Below are 26,652 nucleotides of genomic sequence, written 5' to 3'. Positions count from 1 at the left end.
TGGAAGAGGTGGTCTGAAAAGGTGAACGTCATCCGCTAGACCTGGGGTGGGAAGGTGGCATATGCTCCCTGTCCCCCATCCTAATTGGGCTGTGAGCACAGTGCTGTTGGTCTGAACCCTGGGACTCAAGTGCCATAGGGGATGCCTGGGAACATGCCTGGTAAAAGTGTTCCACTCTGCCTCTACCTCTGCCCGTGGCCTGTTCCCAGAGGGAACCCAGAGCCAGCAAAGCGGGGCAGAAGCAGCTCTCATGGAGGCGGAGGGAGTTTGGTTCCACCAGCCATTCCCACGGCCGGGGCTGCCTGGGGCCCACGTGGTTGGCAGCACCGGGGCCTGCCTCATGGACCAGCTATCCTGCAGGGCCGGTTTTGGGCTCACACACCCACAGCTGCCTGCTCAGCCCCTCCTTTCCACCTTGGCCCAAGTCCTCAGGCTCAGCTTCTCCTTCTCTGACCCCAAGACTCCACCCACAGAGGCCCTTTCATCCTCCCCTACCTCCAGTGAATGGTGGGGATTTGGCCAAAAAGGAGGGGAGTGGGCCCTCCAGCCAAAACATACTAAGGGGCTGCTGTCCAGGCAGTGTTTAGGGCCACTTGTGACCTCGGCACAGGGACAAGGGGTAACTTCTATATAATCAAAAAGATCAGTTACATCTTCTCACCTGCTCCCTGTCAGGCAAGCAGAGCCATAGACTAACATCTGATCCGTCGGCAGGTCTCCCCTTTCCTCCCCCTCCTGGTCCTGGGGAACATGAAGGAATTCGTGAGGGAAGGCTGCCAGGAGGAAGTGATGCTCAAGCTGGATTTTGATGGATGAGTTTTAAATTAAACAGACCAAGAGAGGGGACAAGAGGTGAGAAAGGCTCTCAGAGAAAAGGGGTGTCATGGGCAAAGGCCTGGAGGTAAGACAGACAACAGTGCACTCAGAGCCATTTTTCCATCATTTGCATGGCTGGGTGCACACAGGCTGGTGATGGAATCAGTGCCAGAAAAATAGACAAGGGCCAGTTCTTATCCAGTATGTTCTTCTAGCTAACGCTTATGGGCACCCCTGTGCTTGGCTCACATGGGGTAGAAAGATAAAACAGATGGTAGGAACGTAAAGATGTCTGGACACACAATTTGCTTCAACCAGCTCCGAACCACCGTGTCTGCCACAGTGCTGGGAACATGGTGGGTACTCAATAAGCGTCTGTTACGGCAAAGGACAGATGAATGTGTGAATGGATGAATGAGCCATGGCACCTACTCACAGAGAAAGAGGACGGAGTAAAGAGGAGTCAGTCTTGGGGCGCCTGGGTGGCTCAGTCAGTTAAGTGTCTGACTTCAGGTCAGGTCATGATCTTGCGGTTTGTGAGTTCAAGCCCCAAATTGGGCTTTGTGTTGACAGCTCAGAGCCTGGCCTGCTTCCAATTCTGTGTCTCCCTCTCTGCCCCTCCCCCACTCACACTGTGTCTTTTTCTCTCTAAAAAAATAAATAAACATTAAAAAAACTAAAAGCAAAACAAAACAAAAAAAGCTGAAGCAGAGAACCCAAACCTTAGAGACAAGCCTCTGGGAAGGAGGGCTGTTTTCCTTCATGTTCAATGAAAGAAAGTTGCCGTAGTTTTCAGGGCAAACCTCAGCTGTGGCTTGTGCAGTTAGTCATTCTCTGGTTAAGATTTTGGCATTTTTGCCACTGATGCAACATGCTGAGATGATTTCCACAGCACATTTTGTTGAGCAAGTAAGGGCTGCTGAGGAGAGACTGGGCGGGGCCTCCTGGAGCTAGAGAAGAAGCGAAATTAATGCAAGAAGAGGCAAACCTGTGCAGGGTGGTGTCCACATGGTTGCCCAACCACCTGGAATGTGGCCCCAGGTAGCAACCTTTGGATTTGCAAGAGGCATTTCTCTGAATACAGTTTGTGACATTTGGCAGGTCAGCATTGAAAGCTGACAGGCCCTCAGAATAGAGAATGTGTAGAAATGTCAGGGACACCATTGAGTGGCATGGCTCTGCAGGCACCCAGAGAGCTGACTGACAGGTGTCTCCACCCCTCCAAACTCTGGCTACTGGCTGGAGATTGTTTGGCAGGTGAGAGCAGGGTATGGACACAGTCAGCCAGAGTTCTGGCCCTTGGCAGGCTGATTGGCCCTATTATCCAACCTCTGTGGGGATATCTCCCGGCTGGACTCCAGGCACCACTGCCCCTGGGAAGAGGGTTAGGTTAAGGGGGGTACTTAGAAGCACCACTCTATCTGTCTTGGGTGGGGAAAAATTGTAGCTTCATTGATCTCCGGCCCCGAGCCTCATCAATGAGAGGCAAGGTTGAGCGGGTCACGGGTGCCTCGTAGAGAATCTTTCCTTTGGGGAGACATGATGCCCATGCTGGATGCAGAGGTACTGTGAAGTTCATGGAGTTTAAGTCTTGAGATGCTCACTTGAAAAAACCCCTCCCACAACCCTAGACCTAATTTTGCATTTGCCATTTTGCATGCATTTTCTTAAAAAGGGTTCCCAAATCATATAAGGTTTAGGTCTCACAAAATGAAGCCCATCTTTGCCCATGCTACTTGAGTCTGGAAAATACTAAGTAGACAGTGAATGTCTGAGGGGTCAGGACTCACAGGACTCACAGGACTCCTTCCCAAATTTCTGGCCAGGACCTCCAGCCTGGCAGCCCCGGGGTAAGATGGCGGAGGGCTCTAGCACAGAGCGGATGGCGTCCTCTCTGCGGCAGAGGGGTGAGCTGGAGCGGCTGAGCTGGGCCAGGTGGAAGCAGATTGTCAGCTCTACAAAGGTCGAAGTATCATCCCGAGAAACAGGAGACGACAAGTGTGAGTGTGCCAGATCAAATAGCACTTCTAATTCTGTCCATATGGCCTGCTGGTGGGGCATTTGCTGACAACCCATGTTTGACTGCTGGCTTAAAATGAATGCTGTGACATAAGATACCACAGAACTGTACACTTTTAAAGCGTGGATTTTAGGGGCGCCTCGGTGGCTCAGTCAGTTGAACATCTGACTCTAAAAATTTTTTTAATGTTTATTTATTTAGGTCACCTGGGTGGGTCAGTCAGTTAAGCATCTGACTTCATTCGGCTCAGGTCACGATCTTGGGGTTTGTGAGTTCAAGTCTGGCATCAAGCGAGCTCATTAAGCCCTGCTTCCAGCCCTTTGTTTGGGATTCTCTCTCTCCCTCTCTCTCTCTGCTCCTCGCTCACTTGTGCCCTCTGTCTCTCTCAAAAAAATGCTTATTTCTTTATTTTTGAGAGAGAGAAAGAGGAGAGAATCCCAAGCAGACTCCATGCTGTCAGCACAGAGCCTGACTTGGGGCTCAAACCCACGAACTGTGAGATCATGACCTGAGCCAAAGTCAGGAGTCTAACACTTAACCGACTAAACCACCCAGGGGCCCCCAGAATCTGACTCTTGACTTTAACTCAGGTCATGATCTTACAGTTCATGGGATTGAGCCCTGTGTTGGGTTCTGTGCTGACAGCTTGGAACCCGTGTAGGATTCTCTCCCTCACCCTCTGTCCCTCCCCCACTCACGGACACATGTGCTATCTCAAAATGAATACACTTAAAAAAATAAAAGGGTGGATTTTTATGATATGGGAATTGTATCCCAAAATAAGTTAAATAAATAAATAAATAAATAAAGGATCCAGAGAGCCTGGTAACCCCTCTTCGCCATTGCTTTTCTCGGATGTTGGATGCAGGCCTGGTGGGTGCATCAAGGCACTACTTGGTGCCAGGGTTTGGGGCTGTCTCCTGAGATGTCAGTCACACAGAGACTGTTTAGGGATCTCGGCTGTGTCCTGGCTGCATCCTTGCTGAGTACAAAACAAAATGGTGGCACTGCAAACAAGCATCCTGCCCAGCAGGCGTCCCTGGGGGCAGTGGAGAAGCTTCTGCCATTTCTGGGTGACTGCGCCCCAATTTACTGCCCCTATTTTGGCACATTTTGCCAAGCCCTCTGAGCCTGACACATGCTTGGCCCAGGGGAAGAGTTAATGATTAGCCAGGAGGTAGGAGATGGCGGAGACAGGCGGCCTTCCAGCCCTCAAGAGCAGGCAGTGTGGGGCCCCTCTGAGCCAAATCCTCAGCCCTATTAGTGGAGGCATGGAGTAGGGGCAGGGCAGGCAGAGCAGAGGGACTTCCCCTGTCTCTTCCTAGAATTGGAACTTGGCTTCCACAGGGCCCAGCAAAGCCCCCTGTGGGACTGAGACCCCCTCGTCACAGGTGTCTGGGCACATGGGCGAACACTCCTGTCCCAGGGGCCTGCCCAACTCCAGCACAGCCTGCTGCTCCACCAGTTCCAGAACTTTGTTAGGCTGAATTTCAGAGTGCACTGAGAAGCGTACTCAACTGTTTTTCTGAGAGGAAATGGCTTCCTAGACCCACTGGTAACCCTGTGGTAGAGGGCCCCAGTTGCTGTGCAGTTTACATCTTTCTCTGTAACACATGCTCAGGCACACATGTGCACAGAAACATACACAAATACACATGCATGCACATGTACTGGGCATGAGGGATAGTTTCTTCATCCCCCCTGGTCGATGCCAAGAAAATATTCAAATGACTCTTACCAGACTGCTCCCACAAAAGGCACAGATGCTTTGAGAACCCTTGGCCAAAGTTGCTGGGGATGGCATGGCACTTTTGTCAGAGGTTATATTGTCCTCAGGTTTTAACAGCCCTCCCAGAGCTATTTTGGGGGCACGTGGAGGTGAAGAGTTATGTCTTCATCAAGGGTATTCTTTGAAATGCTCTTCCCAAAGGTGCCGCCATTTTGTTTGGACATCACATCTTAGCAAACGTAGCTGTGGGCTGATGTGGTTGAGGGGAGTTGTGGGAATAGGAGCTCTGTGGCCTGCATGCTCAGAGAGCAACCTATCCACACAGCAAACCCTCAGCCAGGGCCTGGCAGGAGGAAGACAGGCATCCATGCTGCCCAGGAGGGGCTGGACGGGAGGCAGGCTGGACAGGGCTGAGGTGGAGGTGTGGCCACAGAGTGGGGACATTGCATGGGCATTGTGTTGGGGGGGGGCATCCTGCAAGGAGTGCCCCCCCTCTGCATCAGAGTTGGGGATGCCAAGTTGCTGGAAAAAGTCCTTGGATATTCCCAATCCTTCCACTTGTTTGACTCCTTTTCTTGTAGGCAGGCAGGCTGGCTCACTCAGGAAGACATGTTCTCTAAGATACTACTGGATTACTCATCAACATGGCTGCTGAGTCCCCACACCTGCCCTGAAGATACTTCACCCCTACTTGTGGTGGCTAACTGTTCCCTTCAAGTGCCCATGGCCTGTATGGCTGCTTGCTGCCTCGTGGGCAGCCCCCCTGCTTGTCCACACCCTGACTGGGGATCTGATGTGCTGACTAGCCCATGGAGACAGACACTTTGTTTTTGATGCAACATCTGGGACTAGAGATGGTTTTCTATTTTATGGATTAGAGTAATAAGCCTTCTTGGACACAGGGAGAGTGGTGATACCACAGTAAGGGAGGGAGGCAGGGCCCCAGAATGCGCCACACACACACCCTCTGCTTGTGTCCAGGTGGAGGGCAAGCATGGAGCCTGGTCTGTTGGATGGTTCTGGGACTCACTGTGCTGGATGGAGCTGGTGGAAGGATAAAGCCACCTTTGGACACCCAAGCCTATTGTGGAGTAACCACCGCATGTGGCTCAACAAAACCAGCTAGCAGAAAGCTACCCACCTACCAGACCCTTCCAGCCTGAGACATTCTCTGTGTAAGTGGAAAGGAAACCAACCATGTCCTCATTCCAACTCTCTCCTTAAAGCAGCCTCACAGAATCCCGGGACTTGTCATGGACCCTTGAAGAGATACAATGGATCATCCTAGCCTTGCAAAGAAGGATGGACCTGACTTGCCCACTGGTATCTCAGTCCGAAAATGCAAACTACCCTTCACTCCTTACGTTCAAGAAACAGCAGCAAGCCTGAGCTGCCATTTGTGTATATGGTCAAATATTTAAGAACAAGACACTGAGGAATATGGGGAAGGGAGTGTGGGGTTCCTTTCAGTGCCTAGAGTGCATGACAACCCACCAAATCTTCACCCCTTCCCTTTCCCTTTCTGTCCCACTGTAGCCTCTCACTTGGGCGCAGACACCGCTTTTAATTATTTTTTTTTTTTATTAAAATACTGTTATACCCAATGGAATGCAGCAGCAATCCTGGTACAGGGTGGCATAACAAAACAGCCATGTTTATGTTTTAAATATTTACGATAACTTAAACATACAGACACACATCATGGTCTTTGGCAGAAAATGTTCACAGCACAAAAAATACTTTAAAAGAAATACCAAATATTAATCCAAAATATATTAAGTTGTTTTTTTTTCCTTTCACAATATTTTTTTGCCTTTTTTTCTCTTTTCTCTTTGCTTTGTAAACAATGCACATGAACCAAATGTATTTTTCAGCTTTAAAGGGTAGGGGGATGTAAAAAAATATGCAATTGTCCAGCAAATGCAAATGTTTAAAAAGGAAACTTGAGGAATCATGGGAGTAAAAGAACACATACCGAACCTAACAACAGTAAAGGAAAAAAAAACAAAGAAAGATTCAAGGAGAACTAAAAACAGTCAAGACAAACTACTAAAAGCCACCAGCGAGCCCTGGGGCTGAGCTGGGGACTCTCTAAGACCAGAAGTCAAAATAACTGCTGCCGGCAGGGGGTCATGTGAATGTTTTGCTGTCCTTCCAAAGCATGGGCCCTGCTTTTCAGGGTGCTGCTCGCTGGTAACTTGAGGAGCCAGCCTCACAGGTGCCATTTTGTGATGGGGGCTCCAATCAGAAGACAGTCTGAGTCACATCTGGTAGCCCACTGACTAGTTTGCACCACCATACTCCCACGTCCTCCATGGGGGAACAGAAACTGATGAGAACAAGGCAGCTTCTCCAGTTTCCTTCAAGGGAATTGGAGCTGGAAAGCCCCCCATGGCAGATGTGTGGGTGTGGTGGCTCATTTCATCTGGCTCAGGGCTCATAATCAAACCGACAGGACATCCCAGGGACAGGAGCTGTGGAGCCATTTCAGGAGGCTGGTGATAGGGATCCATGGGCATTAAAACAGGAAAAGACAGCCAATGTCAGGTGGATCAACGGTATCAAAATCCACGGGCCAAGGACTTGAGAAGGGGAGAGAGCTGGGAGGCCAGTTGGCAGTTACAGGAACCATGGCAGCAAGGACAGGGGAGAGGGGACAGATCTGAAGCGGCTTGCTTCAATCTTCTGTTCCACAAGAAAGGGAATTATATACAAACTGCACAGCTTATCTCAGTCCATTTAAATGGCCCCTACCCACTCCAAGTGAGGGGGCAAGGCTGTGGCTTCTGCAGGACTAACACCCTTCATAGTTCCCAAGAGATGCCAAGTCTCAGTGATCTCAAAGAGGCAGTGAGGAGCTGAGGAGCAGATGAGGCTGGCAGGGACCACACCTAGCCACAGGGGCACAATACAGCTGACTTATTACTGGTGTCCAGGGCAACCATGCTTGGAAATCAGCCCCTCAGACCAAGAGATCCCCTCCTTCCCTGCCCGAGAATCCTCATTCTGCATGGGCCCAGGAGGGATGTGGGGCTGAGAAGCAGGGTCTTCTGGGTGCAGGTGCTCTCACAGCTCCCCTCACCCCTGTCGCATCCTTCCTAAGTCCCTGGCACCAGACAGTCAATGGGAACGAGTGCCTGGTTGGGGACAGTGGGGCAGCAGCAGTTGGAGGGGCTGCTGGAATGGCTGAGAGAGCAGAGGGCAGGAGACAGGGGATTGGTTCAGAATGCCCAAGCACGACCTCCTTCAGATCAGTATCTCCACCATGTCCTGGACTCTGGATGTAGCAACAGAGTCTGGAGAGAGACAAGAGCACAGGCAAACACCAGCGAGCGTTACAAGACTGTTCTTTTAAATCCTGACTCAGTTTGACGTTATTTATTGATTGATTGATTTATTTAATTTATTTTGAGAGAGAGAGAGACAGGAAGGAGCAAAGAGAGAGAGAATCACAAGCAGGCTCTGCCTGTTAGCACAGAGCCCAACCCGACGTGGGGCTCCAACTCACGAAACGATCATAATCTGATCCCAAACCAAGAGTCAGATGCTTAACTGACTCAGCTACCCAGGCGCCCCTAAAGATAGGATCTTTCTTCACCAACACCCCCTGCCTCAACTGCCCAGGTGCCTCTAACTTGGCCAACGAATCACAAGGCTCAGCCCTCTCCCTGCTCCCCGCTTAGCTCTCCATCCAGACCATCAGTGTCCATTGTGGAAGACACATTTGTTCCTAACTTTAAACTGCCTAGAGGCTCGGAGGGAGAGGGGCCCAGGGAAGGAGGCTGCAGCATTCTTTCTTTGCCTGTGGTTTTCTGAGATGGCAAGGCACAGGCAAGCGTGCAGGGGCTAATGTGAAAGGGAAGCAAAAAAATTGGAACGGCATCCTCTCAAATGTCTCTATCTTGGGCTCTTTTAACACAAACTCTTCTACCCCGAGATTGCCGTCAAGTAACTCGCCAAGCTCCACCACCTTAGATATTTAGATTGGTAATGAAATACGTAAGGAAGACTACGAAAGAAGAGACAAAGTGCCCCCCACACAGGCGCTTTCTTTCTGAACTCAGGATCTGTCTGTGATCAGGGTTTATTTTGGCTTCTCTATTCATGCAACTAACGAGCCCTCACATTCACCCTGCTGGCCTGTCCCTGGAGAGCAGGCCACGAGCCCGAGGGGTCTGGGAAACAAGGGCTTGGTACTCCAACTCACGCCCCAGCGCGCCCTCAGCCCTGCCAGCCACAGAAGCCCCAGGAAGAGGGACTTACCCAGGGAGGCTGTCCTCTGGCCACCGCTGTACCCCAGGAGGTTGTCCGGCTCCAGTCCCAGGCAAGCGGCGGCACTGTCCGGGGGCCCGTCGGTCTGGGTGCTCCCATCTCTGCTCCCATGTTTGGCATGGGCAGGGAGGGGAGCTGTGGCCACTGGCTCCTCCTCGGGGGTCCTGTCTGCTGGAGAGGCAGGAAGCTGACAATTACTTACTTGTCCACGAGTGGTAGCCCCATGAAGAACACCTCAAGTTAACTGTACCACCTGGGGGCGTGAGGTGGTATGAGTTGCTCTTAATTTGTAAGACCTTGGATTAAGATTAAATGCTCCCGTTTCCAAATGGGGATAACTATCAGGTTGCATTGGTTTCCAAACATTTTAAGTGGCAGAACCCTTCTTTGCAGATGAAATCTTAGAACCAGCAGGGACTCCTGAATTTCTGTGGCATCTGCTCAGATGTAGGAGTGGAGGAGCTTGCCTGGAAGGTACATCTGCACAGGAAGCTCTATTTTTGCTTAGATGGCAAGTGGCCGGGATCTAGGGTAGTGGAATTTGTGGGGAAGGGGACTACAGCATGCCTCCTCCCACCAGCAGGATCGCCGTGGCCCTACGGTCCCTGGAGCCAGACAGTAAGCCAGTTCCCGTGGGCAAGGAGTCAGGAAGCACGGGCTCCTCTGAGCCTCAGTTCTGGAAGCAAAGGCCCGAAAACAACCTGTGTCCCCCACCCGCCTCGTCTCACCTGCAGCCAGCCGGGCAGGGGTGTCCACCTGCCGCTCACTAGAGGAGAGACCTTGCCAGCCCTGGTTCCCTGCTGCGGCAGCCACGAAGACAGATGGCACGGACTTGGCGGGCCTCAGGGAGCCCTGGGTGGCCTTTCCAGGGTCTTTCCTGGAGCGCTGCTGAAGGACCTTGATCACTGCATCCTTCTCCAGGATCTGGGCGTGGAGCACCTTCAACCTGAGGGGTAAGAGGACATGCTCACATGTCAGACCTCCAGACCCAGAGGCCTCCACCCTTCCTACCTCAGAAAAGTTGGACAAAAAGCCCTCCCCACTGAGGAGACAGGCTGTATTCTCTTGTCCTTGTAACAGGGGTTGGGGTGAGGCGGTGATGGGCTTTAGAAATGCCATCAAGTTCTGAAACCTGAAGTCCTAAAATCCTCCAGTGCATGAGACATTGGGCCCTTCTGATGCCAGCAAAGGCAGGTCAAGGGGTGGGTTGCATTTCTCTGATGATAGCAATGGCACAACCCCTCTCCTGCAGGGCCGTTCCGCAGAGCTGCTGACCTAAATGGGCTCAGCTGATGTGCTAGTGCTTTCGAGTCAGATAGAGGTTGAATAGAAATCTTGTAGGACCTCTGAGATAGTTTTTAAAGAGAAAGTACTAGTTATGTCCAAGGCAGGGATCTAGTCCGTGTTTCTTCTGGGATGGTACACAGTGTGGACTCACTTGGAAAAAATCTTATTCTCTGATTTACTGGGGGTGGAGGGAGCAGGTAGAGGCCAGGGCCTTGGATGGCATCCAATACCTCTACAGCCAAGGTCTCCTGGGCAGACCAAGGAGTCTCTGGGAAAAAACATGTGTGTGTGATGCCAGTGGTGCATCAGAGGAATCAGCCCAGAAGCATGAGGGACTGATGGGCCTCGTGGGGAGAGGGGTGTTTATCAGGGATTAAGGGCACAGCAGGGATTGGACAGGGCCAACCCCACCCCCACCTCAAGCGGCCCGCCATGCCCAACCTGCTTTCCATCTCCTGATGCCTGTGGCCGCCGGTGAGCAGGCCCTCGTTGAAGCTGCTGCTGGGCGAAGGCTGGGGGGAGTGTCGGATGAGGGTGGTGTCACGCTGGGCAGCGGCCGTGGCGGCCGCGTCCATGGCAAACTGCCTCATGGCGCGCTCCTCTAAGTACTTCTGCTCCCACTTGGTCATATCAGCCTCCAGCGCCAGGATCTGCTCTTCCTTCTCCCGCAGTTGCTCCGACAGGCGCAAGGCACTGAGCTCCGGGGACCCACCACTGCCACTCCCACTAGTGGGGGTGCCTGCTTGTCTCTGTGGAGAAGGGAGCACTGTGGTTAAGGGCAGAGGCTGGGGTGTGGCAGCCACTGGTCCTCACCCCACACGAGGACTCTCACCTATGCACGGGTTTGCACTGCCCTTCCTGGCACACCCACCCAGGCACCTTGCTGCCACCAAAGATGAAGCAGATGCTATGGTCCCCACATCCCTGTGGCCAAGGGTATAGGAAAGATCAGGCCTGCCCTTGCATAGGGGACCATGGAAAGTATCCTCCCAACTGGGAAAGCAGGGCTCTTAATAATTGCACTGTGACAACTGGCATAAACTAGGACCCACGTGGGCAGTCTGGGACATTTGGTCACCCTACCTCTGTGGGAGGGGTAAGGTTGGGAGTGGAGACAGAACTCTATCTGGTTTGTAAACACCAGGGTTAGTAACACCGTCCAAAGTGAGCATAAAGACTCAGGAATGGGGTTACCATTGGCCCTTTTCATCTTGGGGAGTCATGTAAGAGCTGCCTAGTCTACTGCATCAGGGCCCCTGAGCTACCTTCTCTAGAGAACAAGGATGCTAACCCCTGCTGTGGGGCATGGAAGCCCAGGTCTTGAGTCTCTGAAGCCAGCACCCGGCCAAGAGGCAAAGCCTCTGCTAAGATGGCTGGGAGGAACTGTGGCAAGGCTGGAAGCCAGATCACCCCTGCTTTCCCAGGGGGCCTCCACTGGCACCTTGGCAGGGGCTCCTGGGCCTTGAAAACTGGCCTCCTCTGATCCAGCCCTCCTCCTCCGCTACCACCAGTCTCTGAGCTCACCTGCTGTGCGCGCAGGGCCTTGAGTTCCTGCTCTAGGCGTGTCCGCAGACGTAGCTCCAGCAGCTCCCGCTTCTCACAGGCGGCCTGCAGCTGCCCAAGGGCCTGCTGCAGCCGCTCCACCTTCTCCACATAGGCCTGCTTCTTGCGCAGCTCCTCCTCTGCTCGCGCAGCCCGGCCCTGCGCATTGCTCAGAGCCTGCTCCAGCAGCTCCGCCCGCCGCCGTTGGTCCTCAATGGCGCCGCGAAGCAGGGCCATCTCCCGCTCCAGCTTCTCTTGCTCCTGCTGCTGCTCATAGCCTGCAGGGAGGTGCAGGGGCTCAGTCCATGATGGCAAGTGCCCTAGCTCGTCCCACTGGGTGCCTACCACATGCTGGGCCTCTCCACAACCCAAAGAGTTAGGTGCAAGTATTTCCATTACCATTTTAAGGAGGAGGGACAGGTTAAGTCACAAATAAATGACTGCACTGGACCAGGGCCCTTGCAGGAATAAGTGGGCTAGATTGCCTCTCGGCTAGGATATGGGCAGCCCCAAACACTGTCCACATGTGCCAGGTGTCACCGTTTCCAAACCACCTTCACAATTTCTTATAGTGACACTAGAGACTGGCCAGATAGGAACTGTGATGCCCTTCCAGATGAGAAGGCTCAGGTGAACTGTGACATGACCATCGTTCAAGCAAGAGAATGAAGGAACAGGGAAGAGAAGAAGCATCACTGGCTGCACCATGAGCCAGGCACTTATACATCTTACTCCTGTGAAGCCTCTGATAATGGCCCCTGGAGGTAGGATGTGTGATCCCCAAAATACTGGGGAAGAAACACAGGTGAATGGTGCTGCTAAAGTGGGGACCCAAGGCAGACTGGCCTCTAAAGGACCAGGCTGCTCTGGCTGTGGTAGGGTGCCCCTCATACCCACAGGCCTCCCAGGGTGAGCTCCAGGATGCATTCTGCAGACCCAGGGCTCCCAGAATAGGGCTACATTTCCTTCTCTGGTCTGGGGGACCACTGAGAGGTAGGTGACCAGGTTTATAAAGAAATGCAAACTCTGGAGCACAATAAAAATGACTACGGTCCAAAGATTTGTAACTGAGGTCCTAGCTAAGCTGACTTTTAAAGCATCTTTGTTCCTTGTCCAGGAGAACTTGGCTCAGAGACCCACTCTGCATTGCAGGGCCAAGGAAGGCCCGAGACAGACCATGCAGTCTTCCAGGTGATGCTCTAGGCTTAAATCTGCCTCCCATGCACCTGTGCTTTGGGAGTCCAGGATTGCCCCCCAAAGAGTGTGTGGGCTGCCTGCCTTACTGGAGATTAGAAGGGGGTGGGCTCCAAGGCCTGCCCGATGAACTCAAAGGCACGGTCCCCAGAGCAGCACTATCACAGTACAGTGGAATTTTCTGCTGTAATAAAACTATTCTATACTGTGCCAACCTGTATGGTCACCACTAGGCACACATGGCTATTGAGCACTTGAAATATGACTAGTGTGGGGAAGGAACTGAAACTTTTCTTTTTATTTAATTTTAATTAATTCTAATCTTTGGGCCACATGTGGCTAAGTCCCTATCACATAGGACAATGCAGGTTCTGGAATAGAAGAGTGAAGGCTGGGGGCTTGGGTAGGCAGAGGGAGGATTGATTTACACAGGGCCCTGGGGCAGGAGAAGGGCACAGGCAACTCAGGTCAGCTCTGACTCCCTCCAGAGTTTTGAAACCTGGACCCAAGCTGGCCTCACTCTTTGGTGTGGAGGGAAAAGATGAGGAAGCTCAGCAATACTGAAGTTGAGGCACAGGGGGTTGACTTGGCATCTAACTGAGTGTGGGTGGGGCTGGCAGAGAGAGTAGACTGGGGATTATGGCCTAGAGACAATGACCCCCTCCTGCATGTGCTCACAGAGCCCACAGCACACGATGCTTGCAGGCAGCAGCCTCTCATCCCAGTCTGACCATGGCTGCCCCATCTTAACCCCAGAACCCGAGTCTCCAGCAAGGATAAAATGTCCAACAGGGACAGAGCTCGGAAAGTGAGGCCTTAGGACCCAAGGCCAGATCCCCAGGGAGGGACAGACCAGAGCAGCCAAAGCTGTCTGTATGTAAATCACGTGGCATTGGTGACAATAATCACACTTTCCTCCTAGTTGTTGACTGACCCCAGAAAAAAAGTGAGGTCAACTAGAGACCATTCCCTAGGAGTTTTGTGTTTCTTCCATAGGTATTAAGGAACAAGGAAAAGCTGCTTGACTTTCCTCAGCCCTTGGAGAGGAGTGGGGGGACCTAGTCTTCTGTTTTTCACAGCTTCCTGCTGCCTTGCTTAAGGCCCTGGCAGGGGCTGGGCGGCCTCAACCTTGGCCATCCTCAGCCACCAGGATGAAACTGCTGGGGAGGATAGCTCCTGGGCAGGGGTAGGAGAGGAGCCAGGAGAATGGGAGGGTGCGAAGGGCGCGCAGGAAAGCAGAGCGAGCTGCACAGGGGGAAGGGGGATGCGCCTTTCCCCGCCTTTCCCCGCCTTTCCCCGTAGAAAGCGACAGCAGAAAGCAACAGGCTCGGCCCCTTTGTCCCAGTCTCTCCAGCCGCTTGGGGAGGGAGCGGCAGGGAGGGGGGGGCGGGCCCAGAGCGGAACAGCCCAGCAGCTCTGGAATGCCAGGCATCCAGGTCACCCGCGGCTGCAAGATTAATGGCTCCAGTAAGGAGCCAAGAACAGCCTGGCGCTAGCTTCCCGGGGAGCGGAAACGCCTCCAGGCCGGGCTCCCTCCTTGCTCCTCCTCTACCAGCTCCCAGAAACCTGCCTTGCTACTTCTTTTCTGTGGCGCTGTGCCCCCAAAGCCTGCCCTCCTACAGGAGGCCCCCATTCTGCCTACTGCCCAGGCTCCCAAGGGCTACTACATCAAGGGCTGCCCCCTTCCGGCACTCCCCCAGCATCATCACCTCCATTGCCACCTCAATCTGCTCAGTACAGCCTAGCCTACCACTTGCCCAACCCCCGACCCCCGACCCCCAGTCCCGCAGTGTTCTGTTCCCCCATTCACTGTCCAGGGGAGCCTAGGACAGGGCTCTGAGCCTTCCTTGAGGAGGGAGCTGCTGCCCTCCAGAGCTCAGTCCTCAAGTTGTTTCCCTACTTCTGGACACTCCCTACTATCCAGGCCATTCATACACAGTAAGCTTCTCAAAGCCACCCCACCAGGACTGTCGCCTCCATTCCATTTCTCTGCAAATGCCCAAACACCACAATAGCACAATAGGAACTTCTGATTGCTAGAACTTCTTCCGCTGGGCTTCCTTTGTCTCTCCCACTCCCCGTACCTCCACTGAGCCATCTCCTGCCATTCCCACAGAGCCTCTCTCAGGCCAGTGGAGACTTCTCAGTCACTAATCTCCAGGGCCAGGGACACCCTTGTTCCCTTAAATCTGTGGTTAGAAGACCCTACTCCTTTCTCAAGCTCAACCCCTCTGTCTTGACTTTCCTGTCAAGGTACCTTCCAGGGACAGCTCCCACCCCCTGCCAGATGCATGATAGGTACTTAGCATTGTTCTCCCAATGAACAATTAAATGACTGGTTGAAGTCAATGGTGAACTCATGCAGTCTCTTCAAGAAGCCTTCCACCACCCATTAGAGTAGCTTCCCAAACCCCTTCTTTAGACTGCACCTGTTAGTTAAGGTTCCAGGAACCCATTTTTGGTCATCTGCAGGTACCTCCACTTGGTCACCTTGTTATGGCCCAGCTGGCATCATGCACCCCAGCTTCTTACATTCCAGCCAGGCACCCCCAACCTTTCTGCTGTCTGGAACTGCCTTGGAAATTCACATTCCTTCTTTCTCCTCTCACCTGCCTCCAGAGCTATCTGTGCACCACCCCCGCTGCCCGCTGCTCACCACACCTTCAATTCTGAAGGATACTGTACTGACACAGCACCACAGCCCAGTAAATCACTGCGCCCCAGCTGTCCCTCTTGGATCCACTGATCTCTCCAATAAATATGGAGCCAGATCCTATTTTTTGGAAGCCACCCTTCCCAGCCAGTCCTGGGTGCACTGTGGGCATTTAGTAATCCTGTGCTCAAAGCACTGCTTTGATAAGTAGGAAGGCCAATCCTCCGTGTCCACAGTCACTGCCATGGTCTCGCACCCACACATCTGTCCAGGCGTCTGCGTGTGACCCCTACTCACTTTGAGCAAGCAGCTTGGCCACCATGTCCTGACTGCCTGCCTGGGCCTCCTGTGTCTTGGTTGCCAGGCGGCGGTTTGCAGATTCCAATCTCTCTGTTTCAAATGAAGAAAAAAATGTTTTCAGAAAAGCAGGTGAAGCTGCCTGCCCAGTGTCCCTTAGGGTCCTGTCCGTGGGGCTGCACCCTCTAAACGGGGGATGGCCTAATAGGGAAGCCCCCAGGTGTGCTGAGGGCCTAATGAGGAGGGAGCACTCTGGGCTAGAGAGGCAGCAAAGCATAGCACAGAGACAAGCATCTTTCTGTCAAGATGGCCCCTTCTGTGCCAATTTATACTTATTTTTGCAGAGGGCAGAGATTCTGAATTTCTCCCTGGAACAGAGAGGTCAAGCCCTCCACAGATGCTCCCCACCCCCTCTACCTGGGTGACCTCCCGCACCTCGGAGATCCCTGTTGAAGTCCTGCAGCCTCCTCATTTCACTGTCCATTTTGTTCCGCATGGTCTTCTCCAGGGCCTCCCGCTTGGAAGAGGCTCTCGTCAGGCTCTCATGGGCCTCAGAGAGCCGCTGGATTTCACTTTCCAGCTGCAAGAAAGAGATAGACAGAAGAGGTGAAGGAATGGGAGAGATCCCTGTGAGTGGGTGGCAATCAAGGTCCCCTCTACAGGCTCAGGATGCTACTGTCCATCAGGAAGGGTGAGAGAGGAGAGAATAAAAAGCAACAGCAAAAAATCCAGGTGGCTATAATGGGATGGTCAGAAGCTTGTGCCCTCCAGGTATGAATCAGACTACTAGCACCAGCAAGCAAGGGTCCTATCAATTGTGCCAAGGTCCAGATGCTGAGTGACCCCAGGTCCAGGTATTTGGGAAGTCGCTGCCTCAAGTGACTTAACACAGCTTTCCTGCACCAGAAAGATATATTTTGTCCAGTTTCTACTGAGAATCTGAGCACAGTGGGCCAGCAGGGGGCACAAAAAGACTCCAGCCATGTTCTGGGGTTTGAGCTATTTCGGACACCACCGGACAGTCCCAGGAGGCCTAAGGTCACCTGTCAAAGCTGAATGCACAGCTGGTAAACCTTCACTAAAAAACAGGGCACCAGACCCCAGCCTGAGCTGCCTCTGCCTGGAGTATTTCCTCCTCTGGCCATCACCATCTACTGCAGAGAGCCAGCCTACCCAGCTGCCCCTCCCACTTGGCTGCCGGCAGGTTCTGCACGTGCTCCGAGCTGGCCTGTGATTCCAATAAGTAGCTCGTTTTTTCCAAGAGGAGGGGCCTTCTCTTTGGCCAGGGCTGGCCTAGAACAGACTTACTGTTGTGTGGGGGACACAAAGGGCTCTCTGTGGGAGGTGTCCACAGGAGGGGGTGTGTGCAGGGGAAGGGTGTGCAGGGAGCTGGTGAATGGGCTCTTTCTAATCACCGCTGGCCAGCAATTGCTCACACTCCGGGCCTGCTCTGCCAGCCTTGCGGCTGCTCCCCAGCTGTCTAGAGTCAGCGAGGGAGGGCATACGAAGCATGAGGGAGTGGGGGCCAGCTCCCCATTGCCCCTCTGAGGCCCCAGCTGGGCCTACCTTCTCAATGCGGCCAGCCTTCTCTGCTGAGTTCTCCAGCTCCCTCTGCAGCCTCTCATTGTCCCTCTGCAGCCTGGCATTCTCCCTCAGCACGGCCTCCATCTGGGCCAGGTGGGCGCCACCCGAGGGGGCTGAGGAGGCCTGGCTGCTTGCCGGCCCCTCCACCTCAGGTGGACTGAGGGAGCCTAGGGCGCCATGGCTGAGAGCTGCTGGGTGTGGCAGGGGGTGCTCCTGGGCCTGCTGCAGGTACTGGTACTGCTGCTGCTGCTGGAGGAACACAGGGGGCACCTGGGCCTGCAGGATCCTGGGGAACAGAAGACGACAGTGTTCAGAGACTGTAAAGACCCCCATGACTCCCACCCCTGAGCAACCTGAAGTGGGCCCAGCTCTCCTGGCATAATGGAGAATCTCCCCACAATATTAGGCAGTGGCCAGTGGGGAAGGCCTTTTCCACAGTGTCTACCTAAGATCCTCAAGGACCAAGGGAATGGGGCTAGAGGGGGTTAACGTCAGGATGCTTGTTTCATGCCCGGCCGTACTGTGGCCAAGGCCCTGGGGGTCAGCCCGAGTAGTCCTGGTCCTTGTAACCAGTACTTAAATAAGGCATCTTAAACAAGGCACACTTGACCTTTCTAATCCACAGAAGGTTCTTTCTGGGTCTGAAGGCCATGTCAATTATGACTTGAACACACAGTCCTCCAGGCCGCTGGGCCACTTGGTGGCTGGGCCTCAGCAGCTACCCCTGTGTCTCTTATAAGCCTCTTATACTAGCACCTGCCAGTGTAGCACACCCATGCTTTTCTTCCTCCTATTTTGGATCCCATCACCCATCACAGAAACATTTTTAGAATACTGTGGCTACGGGCAGAGTGGTGAGATAGATGTCAGGGTAAAAGTCTGAGCTCCAAAGTCACAAAATATGCATTCAGATCCCCAGGGTGCCAGCATGCCTCTGCTAAATCATGAGGGCGAGGATCTCCAGCCTCAAGGGGCTCACCAGCTCAACACAAAGCCTGGCAAGTGCTGGGCCTACAGCACACAGTCCCACAATGGCGGCCCATCCTCTACCTCTCCTTCTGGTAACTGCAGCCTCTTATCTTTTTAAAGAGTAAATGTAACCCATGCATTAGATATTCTTGGGCATTGGGGCCACCTCTGGACTACTGCAATAGCCTAAGTTTAGAGACAATATTACACTGGCCTCTAGCAATGGTGCAGTATTACCCTCAGAACCCTGTTAAGGGAAGGAGCAAAGAGCAAGAGGCATGGGGGGTGGAGGCTGGTCACAGAGCCTTGCTGAGGCCTTGAGACTCCAGGTGTATAAGAACAGACTTCCTCAGTTACATTAGGAATTTTCCAGCCCCCTGAAGCTCCATCCACTAAGAGCTGAATTCCACTTCTGGGTCCATCATCTCAGCACTAATGCCCTCCCTCCGCTGTTTCTCTTAGGACCCTAGGCTAAAAGAAAAGTCCCTGCCCCTAGTTCCCAATAAATAATCCTACTCTGATCAGCTGAAAGGAAAGGATGGGCAGATCTATTTCTCTTACTGCCTAAGGTAGAGCTTCTAGTGAGAGCTGAGCAGAGGGTCTCCACTGGAATGTCCAGACTCTCCCGGCACGGCTAAATGTGGCATTCTCAGAGTTGCTTCATGAACTTTCTCCACCCTGCACTGGGCCAGGCAGACACAACTGGCATTCTTTGAGGATGACTTAGCTCTGAGGAAGAATAGAGTCTCCCTTCCCTTCACACTTGCTCTCTGGCCACCCCCTTCCCTGTTTTGCCCCTCCCCCTCCCTCCCTTTTTTGTTCTCCTGTGGTCTACTTCCTTTCCACAATATTATCTTTTCCTGACAGGGCTCAGTAAGGCAGTTCCAAAAGAAGAAACCCACGACTCAGCTTCCGAAATTCTCCCTGACCAAACACTGAGAAAAGAGATAAGGTGGGGACGCGAGAGGTGGAGGTTGGAGAAAACCCACAGGGTTCCATCTGCTACTTCCCCCATACCAACACTATGGCGTCACGCATTTCTCGAGAGCAAGGAAAGGCATCTTTCCCAGGAAAAGACCAGGCGGTGGGAAAGTGGGTGACTAAATGAAGACTCAGCAAGAATGAAGAGAACCAGACTTTGACCTTGAGCCTCCAGAGAAAAGGAGTCTGCAAATCCAGGGGTTTCCTGGACCACCGTCAGCGGGGGAGATGCAGAGCGTGTGACATGAAGGAGGTATGTCAGCTTCTCAGAAGGTGGCGGGCCAAGTAAGAAGCCTGGGGCAGAACCTCATTTCTAGGAACCGGTATTTCTGCAAGCTGGGCTTTCTGATCCTCCTGGTCTCCTGCTTCCATTCTTGTCCCTCTTAGAACCCATTCTCTACATGCAGCCCGAGAGATCTTCTTAAAGAAGTAAGCCAAATTACATCCTCTAAAGGCTTCACATCAAACTCTATGTCCCCCAGCAGCCTTTTCCAAGGCTCCACTGAAAGGGGCTCCCCCGGACCCCGTGTCCTCTCCTGCTACAGGTTCCAGCCACCTGGAGCACATGGGAAAACATGAAAGGAAATGAATGGTAGTGACAGGGCAGCTCCTGCCCTGGTATAGGACAAGGAGGCCATCTCATCTTCCTGCCTCCAGTTAGGAATGCCCTCCATTAATCACAGCAAGCAAACTGTCCACCTGATCTTAAAAGTCTCCAAAGGAGGAGGTCCCACCTTCTTGCCACTTAGCTTGGAAACAGTTTGGCAATGATTCCCAACCGTGGTCTTTAGCAAGTTCTTTTGAAAACCTAACCTTTAATCCCCCTGCTGTAACCCGCACCCTCTGGGAACCTTAGTTACTTGACTGCTACAGCTAATTACACAATGGTATCCATCTCCAAATTAACGCAAAAGATGCCACTAAGTTCTCATGTGACCTTGGCTAACAAAGTCCTCCTTTCCTCCAGGCATTAACCCCTCCTTGGAAAGGAGGCAGGTAGCAACAGCCTTCCTCTGGGGCTGGCCAGCCCTGACACAACATGTCGTCTGGAGACTCTCCATCTTGGGGAGAACTATACTGGAAGAAAGTTGAGAGCGTGAAAGAACAGAGTGGGCAGTTACCTGACTTCAGCATGTTGGAAGTGTGGGCTCCCTCGGGTGCGGTACCGTGGATCGGTGACAGCAGTGGCGGTCTCATGAGCTACCATAACATGTGGGTACTGAGGCGGAGGTCCTCGGGGCTCTGGGCCCTCGGCAGGGGGGCCCCTGGGAGGGGGACCCTGCTGATTGCGGGCCAGCTGCGGGAAGCTGTGGGAGGAGCTCATGTGACTGGGGGCCCGGGCACCATTCCTCTCCAGGGACAGCTGCAGGAGCCGTTCACTCAGGGAGCGCACATGCCCATGCCTCAGCTCCCGCAGTGCCTCATCCTGGCTCCGATTGCCACCTGAGGCTCCTCGGGGATCTCGGTCCCCTGCATGTGGCCGGGGCCCTGCCTGCTGGGCCGCGTAGTACTGCGAATGGGCTTTAGCTTCTTCGTAGGTGGGCAGCTCCTCACCCTTGCTGGGCTGTGGACACAGCCGGTAGAGGGTGTTCTCTGCCAGGTGGGTCTCACCGCCCTGGTGCTCCTGGCCCTGGGGCTCCTGTCTTGTGGCCTGCTGTAGCACCTGAGTGTCCTCGGGTGCCAAGATCTCCACGGAGGCTTGGGGGCTCCCTGTGCTCCCAGCCCCAGCCCCACCCCGCAGGGCCTGCTGCTGGATGGCCAGCAGTGTGCGTGTCTCAGTCAGGTTGCCATAGCGCAGCTGCTCCTGGATGAGGCGGTGCAGGACTGTCCCGGAGGAGTCTTCCAGAGTCCTCATGCTTCCTTGCTTGCACACCCCTGCCTGAACAGTGGCCCGTGGCACCTGGCCTTAGGGCACCTAGGAGAAGAGAAAGAAGAGCAATCAGTGGGAGTTCATGGGAGAGGAACGGCGGGCAGGGGTACTTTCCATTACACTCTGGTCCAAATAATAATGGTAAATAAAGAGCAAGGCTATGGAGGGTCATGCAAGCCTGGGTTCAACTGCCAATGCCGCCGCCTACTGATTAAGTCAAGTTACCTAACCTCTGAGCCTTCATTTCTCCATCAGAAAAATGTAATGAACAATGCTTGCTCATGGAGTTGAAAATTACATGAGGCAATGACTGCTGAGCTCCTGGGGCACTCTTAAGTCCTTAGCAAAGGACTGCCATACCATCATATTCACAGAGACTTAGTACAAAGGCATCTCTAAGTGTTTACTATGCCTAAAGAAAAAGACACAGGAACCTAGTGAGTAATCAATTTCCCAGGAACCCCAGCCTCCTGCAGTCGGCTTCCCATTGAAAAGGCTGATGAGAGACTCCAGAGCAGGAGTAGTTCAGCCATAACTACCAAGCAGGCCATTCTGGGGGTAGACAGGGGCCCAGTTTATTGACAGGTGGTAAAGAATGAGTCCAGTCTAGTAGAAGCCTTGGGCAAACTGCCCCTAGCTCCCTCTAGAATGCTGCATGCCTGAGCCCTAGCCTGCACAGTTAACTCACCACCCTTTACCATGCTGAGCCCTCCCTGTGATGGGATGACCTTGGCAGTCACTCTGCAAGGTGAACAGGAAGAAGGAAAAAAATGCATCTGGTTTGGTGATTAAGGGATGAAAGAAGAGAGACTACAATACAACCATGGTTTTGTGAACTGAAGCAAAAAGGTGCCACCCATCCAGGTTTGTAGGTCAGTCACATAGTCTGCGTGCTGCCAGCAACTGCATGGGTGCTCCAGGAAAAAGAAGGGGTAGCACCATGTCTTTGATTTTTGACCATCCCCCCTACACACACACACACACACACACACACACACACGCTACACCAGAAAAGATTTCAACGGTCCTATGCCACATAGGGGATGGCCACTCAGCATTTTGATATCGGTAACACCCATTTGGGCCAACTGGAGAAGTAAGTCAGCAAGGGAGAGGCTCTGGGCTGCAGAGACCTGGGGCTGGGGGCTGGAAGCCTAAAGGTGCAGGGAGATCATATCTCCTGAGAAAGGTATTCTCTTCTGAGCTTGGGCTCTCTCTCAATGGCTCATGTCCTGGAAGACTGCCCACCTCACCTGGCTTCCTTCCCACAGCCTCCTCCAACACAAACCTCCAAACTAGATTCAGGGAAAACCAAACAAAACCCACATCTCCTTAAGTCCTTGTGTATGGGGGGAGGGTGGTGGGAAGAATGTGGCCCCTCCTCTGCCACAGAACTAGCCCCAGTGCCCTCCTGCTGTTTGGACTCGGTAGGGTGGCAGAGCAGCCATTCCCATCCACTCCTTCCTCCTGGCTGCCCAGACACGAAGAGAGGGAGTGGAGTCTGGAAGGCATCTCTCTACCCACCCTTCTAGGCACCCATCATGCGGTCCCTTCTCCCTACACGCAGGAACCTGGAGATGCAAGTCCCCAGAGTTACCAGAGTTATCAGAGGCAAAACAAACTGGAATCCATTCGCCCTAGAGTTTCATCTGCGGGGCATTTCCTAAGGTAATCAGTCTTGGCTGACTCCTGCTGAGAACGCCCAGGGAATGCAGCTTTCTGGATAGATTCCCGGTTTCGCTCTCACCAACAGTGTGCCTGGGAGCAGGGAACACCTCCGGGGCCTCTTATCCGAATTTGTCCCCATCTGTCCCCTCAAATGCACATCCTTTCGGCTGAGCCGTTACTAAAATCTGCGACCACCACCCGGGCCACACACCTTTATTGCACCAGCGCGCCTGGTTCTCTGAACCCCCAACCCCTTCCTAAGTAAGCACGCAACTCCGGCTCTCGCAGGGACCCGCACTCGCCTAAGGAACACAAGCGACGGTCCCTGAGTCAGATTCCACCCCAGCCAGGGATCCTGCCCTACCCGGACTCCAAGCCGACCGCGAACACCTGGAGGCCGCTAGTGAGCCCAGCGCGAGCAGGGGAGGGTAGCCGGTGGTCACGGAGTTCTTTAAGCGTCGCGGATCCGCCTCCCTCCCAGCCTCCCGAGCCCTCTTTGTTTTCCAAATGCTCCAACGCTGACGTCACTGGGCTGGACGGCCGGCTGCATTCTTTCTAAGTGAGAGCCAGTCAGTGGCTCCAGAAAGGATTTTCCAAGGAAGACAAAGAGGGATTCTTGGACTAGTTGGGGGCAAAGACACCTGTAATCCCCACCTAACCCGATCAGCCCCAGGGCCTTGCAACTTAAACTCGAAGAGGTGTCTCCTGCCCTGTTCTGCGCCGCTCTCTCCAACACACGACCCAAAACACGGGACACCGCTCTCCCTAGAGGCTTCCCCCTCCCCCAGCTCCAAGGGACCCGTGCGCCAGCTAGAGCCCCTGATCCAGGCGCACTGCGGGGCGCCCTCAGCGAGGAAGGGCCCCGGGCCGCATTCGCGGCTTCCTGGAAAGGGCGCACTGCATCCCCAGGACGCTTAAAGATCCGGGCTCCCGCTCTCAGAAAAAAGCGGGCTGCGCCGGGGCTCTGGCTTCGGCTGGACGCGTCTTTCCCGACCCGAGCGCTCCCCGAAGCGCGGAGCGGCTTCCTTACCGCTGCAGCCCCCGGGTGCTTGGCGCAGTCAGACCCGACGACCCGGCCCAGCTCGGCTCAGCTCAGCTCAGCTCAGCTCAGCTCAGCTCGGCGGCGGAGGTGTGCACTAGGCGGTGGCGCCGACGCTCTGGCCGCTCGGGCCCCAGCGCGCAGCCCCAGGGTCGGCCCGCGCTGGAGGCGGCTGCTATGCCAGGAATGTGAGAGTTTCAGGTTCCCCCTCGGGATCAAAGCGAACCACAAATAACCTCTCAGCGCGCCGCCCTCCTCCGCCCTCCGCCTCCTCCGGCTCCCTCCTCCCGGCCCCCGCCTTCCTCCCGGGAGGCGGCGCTACGGGCCCGGCGCCCGGCCCAAGGGCTCCGCTCCGGGGCGGCCCAGGGCCCTTCAGGACGCACTGCGCCTCTCCCGCCTCCCCACGCCACCGCAACGCTTTGCCTTCGGGGCTGCCTGGGAAGAATTAATCCCCTCGGCCATTACAGCCCCCCAACTGCGCCGGGCCTTCCACTCACTCCTTCTTCCCTGTCGGCGGGACGACGCTGGGAGATGGGCAGTCGCGTGTCGCTGAGGGGTTCTGGGTGTCGCTGCGGGAGAAGGCTGGGGTTGGCGCGCACGCGCGTGCGCGCGTGTGTATGTGTGTGTCCAAGGGAAGGAAGGCCGCAAAGATGCCCATACCTGCCCCTGCCTGGCTAGGATCCTACCCCCACCCCTTACCCGGCGTAGAGAAGTCTGCTTCCCCTTGAGCCTCTTCCCTGACCCCCCCACTGCTTTCACCGCCAACGGCAACCTTTGAATTGCCCTGCTATTGTTTACAAACACCTTCGCCAGCTCTTTTAGGGCCTGTCTCCACAGGAAGTGTGAATCTGGGTTGAAAATCTTCCGGTTAATTGGATCCACCTAACCAACTGAATCACCCGCCGCCAGGCGCTCTGTCCACCTCTTCCGGGAAAAGGTAGTAATCGGCACCCCTAAATTTACGCCGAGAGCGCCAGTGTGCCACCACCCGCTTTTCGCCTTGTCATCCCAGTCAGCCCTCCCAGTCATCCTCCCAATCATCCTCCCCGGGAGTTCTGTTATCATCCCTGCGTTATAAATGAGGAAACCAAGGCCCAGGGAGTTTCATTAGCTTGCCCCAGGGTCACACAGAGCGTGAGTGATGAAGCCAGGCGGCCACTGGCTGCTCGGGTTTTCTTTCTCAAAACCTTGCCGTTGCCACCAGAACCCAGGCTCCCTAGATGTCCGAGACGGACTCTGGGAGCCCTCCTCTCTCCGTCTGCTCTGTTTGTTCCAGTCTCATCTTCATTTCCCCCTAGATTCCTGCCAGGGACCCTCCGTGGTGTCCACCCCTCTTGCTCCTGCTATTCTTTACCTGGATGAAGTTCTTTCCTTGGCCCCTAGGACTCTCACTCCCCCACTTTTCCGCTAGGCTGGTCTATCCGTGCTGGTGTACACCTCTTCTTCAGACACACCCTCCCCACCTGTCCTTACCCTCTCCCCAGCTGCCTTTCTCCTCTACTCCCACAGTTCTGTGTGCCATTCCTGGGCCCTGACCACACTGGGCCTCCCAACATCTGCATGTGGGGGACTCAGGCCTCTATCCCCTGGGAGAGTGAAGGCTGAGTCCTACCCCCAGTAGGGTCCTCTCCTCCCCTCATCATAGAGTTTACAAGCCCCAGATCTGCTGGAGAGACCAGAGACAAGAAAACGTTGTAAGTTCAAAGAGCTATTTACTAGCCAGGGACATTGTTAATTTTTAATTAAGTCCTCCCCAAAGATGTGTGTACGTGTGTGTGATTTACTTGGAAGCCAAATATTGCGTTACAAATAATGATTGGCTCTGAGACAAATGAGAAAATAAATCCATTGTGCCAAGCTAAGGGATATTTGGCTGTCCAAGGACCATCTCACAAAGAGAAGCTAAGGCCAGTATGTCACTGTCCCAACTAGAAAACACTTGGTAAAATTTTTAGAAATGAAAAGGGAGAGAGAAGACAAGGTCCCTAGGTGGCCTTACCCTGTGGACAGAATTCTTTCTTCTTGGAGACACTTGGTGGAAGTATGAGAGTAGGCGTGGGCATGTGCACTCTGGGGTTGCAAAATCAGGGAAAGGTCATATGGTAGAGTCCTGTCTTTCAAGGACGTTTGGGGGGGCACCTGACAAAATGCTTGACAAACATTCTTGAGATGGTTGCAGAAAGGGCCCACTCAAGGCAGCTAGAGTCAAGGAAGTATATCTTAGGGTGGATAAACCTGCTGTAGATCTAAATGGGCCCCTGTGACTACTCCCCTCTGTATATCAGAGCAACAGGAGGGGGGAGGGATCCCCAAACCTAGAGAGGGCCGAAACTTACACACATTTCTTCTTCTTTCTTTTTCTCTTCCTCTTCTCCTTCTCCTCTCTCCACCTCTCTGTAAGAAGGTTGGAGGGCAGGGCCTCCCAGGCTGGCTGAGCCAAGGGCCTCAGTGAAGTCTGCTTGAGCTGGTTGAGCACATTGGCTGTGCAGGGCGGTTGGGTGCAAGATGTACCAGGGGCGGGAGTGCACAGGTGGGCGCTGGTTTGGCCAGGCTGCTGGCACATACATCTCACACGGGAGGGGAGGAGAGGCTGATCTAGTGAGCGAGCCAGTGCTTTCGTCCTCCCAACTTTGTCCCTCTCCACCCATCTTGTCCCCTTCTCTCTTACCCCCTCCCCCTGCAGGTAATGATTCTTCCCAGGTGACAGCATGGCTGGCTGGGTCTGGAATCC

General features: G+C 53.9%; 1 protein-coding gene and 1 long non-coding RNA gene across 6 annotated transcripts in view; one reads left to right on the top strand and one right to left on the bottom strand.

The window, feature by feature from the left end:
• Positions 1-19,287, top strand: part of LOC115292258 — a 95,788-nt gene extending 76,501 nt beyond the window's left edge. Inside the window, exon 3 of the long non-coding RNA XR_003908883.1 lies at positions 19,231-19,287. This is a non-coding gene — a long non-coding RNA (uncharacterized LOC115292258). The remainder of the gene's footprint in view (positions 1-19,230) is intronic.
• Positions 6,110-24,519, bottom strand: AMOTL2 (angiomotin like 2). 5 transcript variants are annotated; one of them, XM_029940246.1, is made up of 11 exons: positions 24,419-24,519; positions 23,913-24,096; positions 20,466-21,259; positions 17,377-17,680; positions 16,246-16,390; positions 15,811-15,903; positions 11,649-11,944; positions 10,566-10,873; positions 9,566-9,783; positions 8,829-9,008; positions 6,110-7,861 (listed from the first exon to the last, which is right to left on the bottom strand). In XM_029940246.1, the coding sequence occupies exons 3-11, from the start codon at positions 21,197-21,199 to the stop codon at positions 7,812-7,814; spliced, it is 2,328 nt and encodes a 775-aa protein (XP_029796106.1). In that variant the 5' UTR covers positions 21,200-21,259; positions 23,913-24,096; positions 24,419-24,519; the 3' UTR covers positions 6,110-7,811. The 5 variants fall into 5 exon arrangements, with proteins under 5 accessions (XP_029796106.1, XP_029796109.1, XP_029796105.1 ...); XM_029940249.1 differs by lacking the exon at positions 23,913-24,096; XM_029940245.1 differs by lacking the exon at positions 24,419-24,519 and having other exon boundaries at positions 23,913-24,123.
• Positions 24,520-26,652: the final 2,133 nt, after the last annotated feature.

This window comes from Suricata suricatta, chromosome 5, assembly GCF_006229205.1.
Source record: "Suricata suricatta isolate VVHF042 chromosome 5, meerkat_22Aug2017_6uvM2_HiC, whole genome shotgun sequence".
Taxonomy (NCBI): domain Eukaryota; kingdom Metazoa; phylum Chordata; class Mammalia; order Carnivora; family Herpestidae; genus Suricata; species Suricata suricatta.
This window is presented reverse-complemented; position numbering and strand designations above follow the sequence as displayed.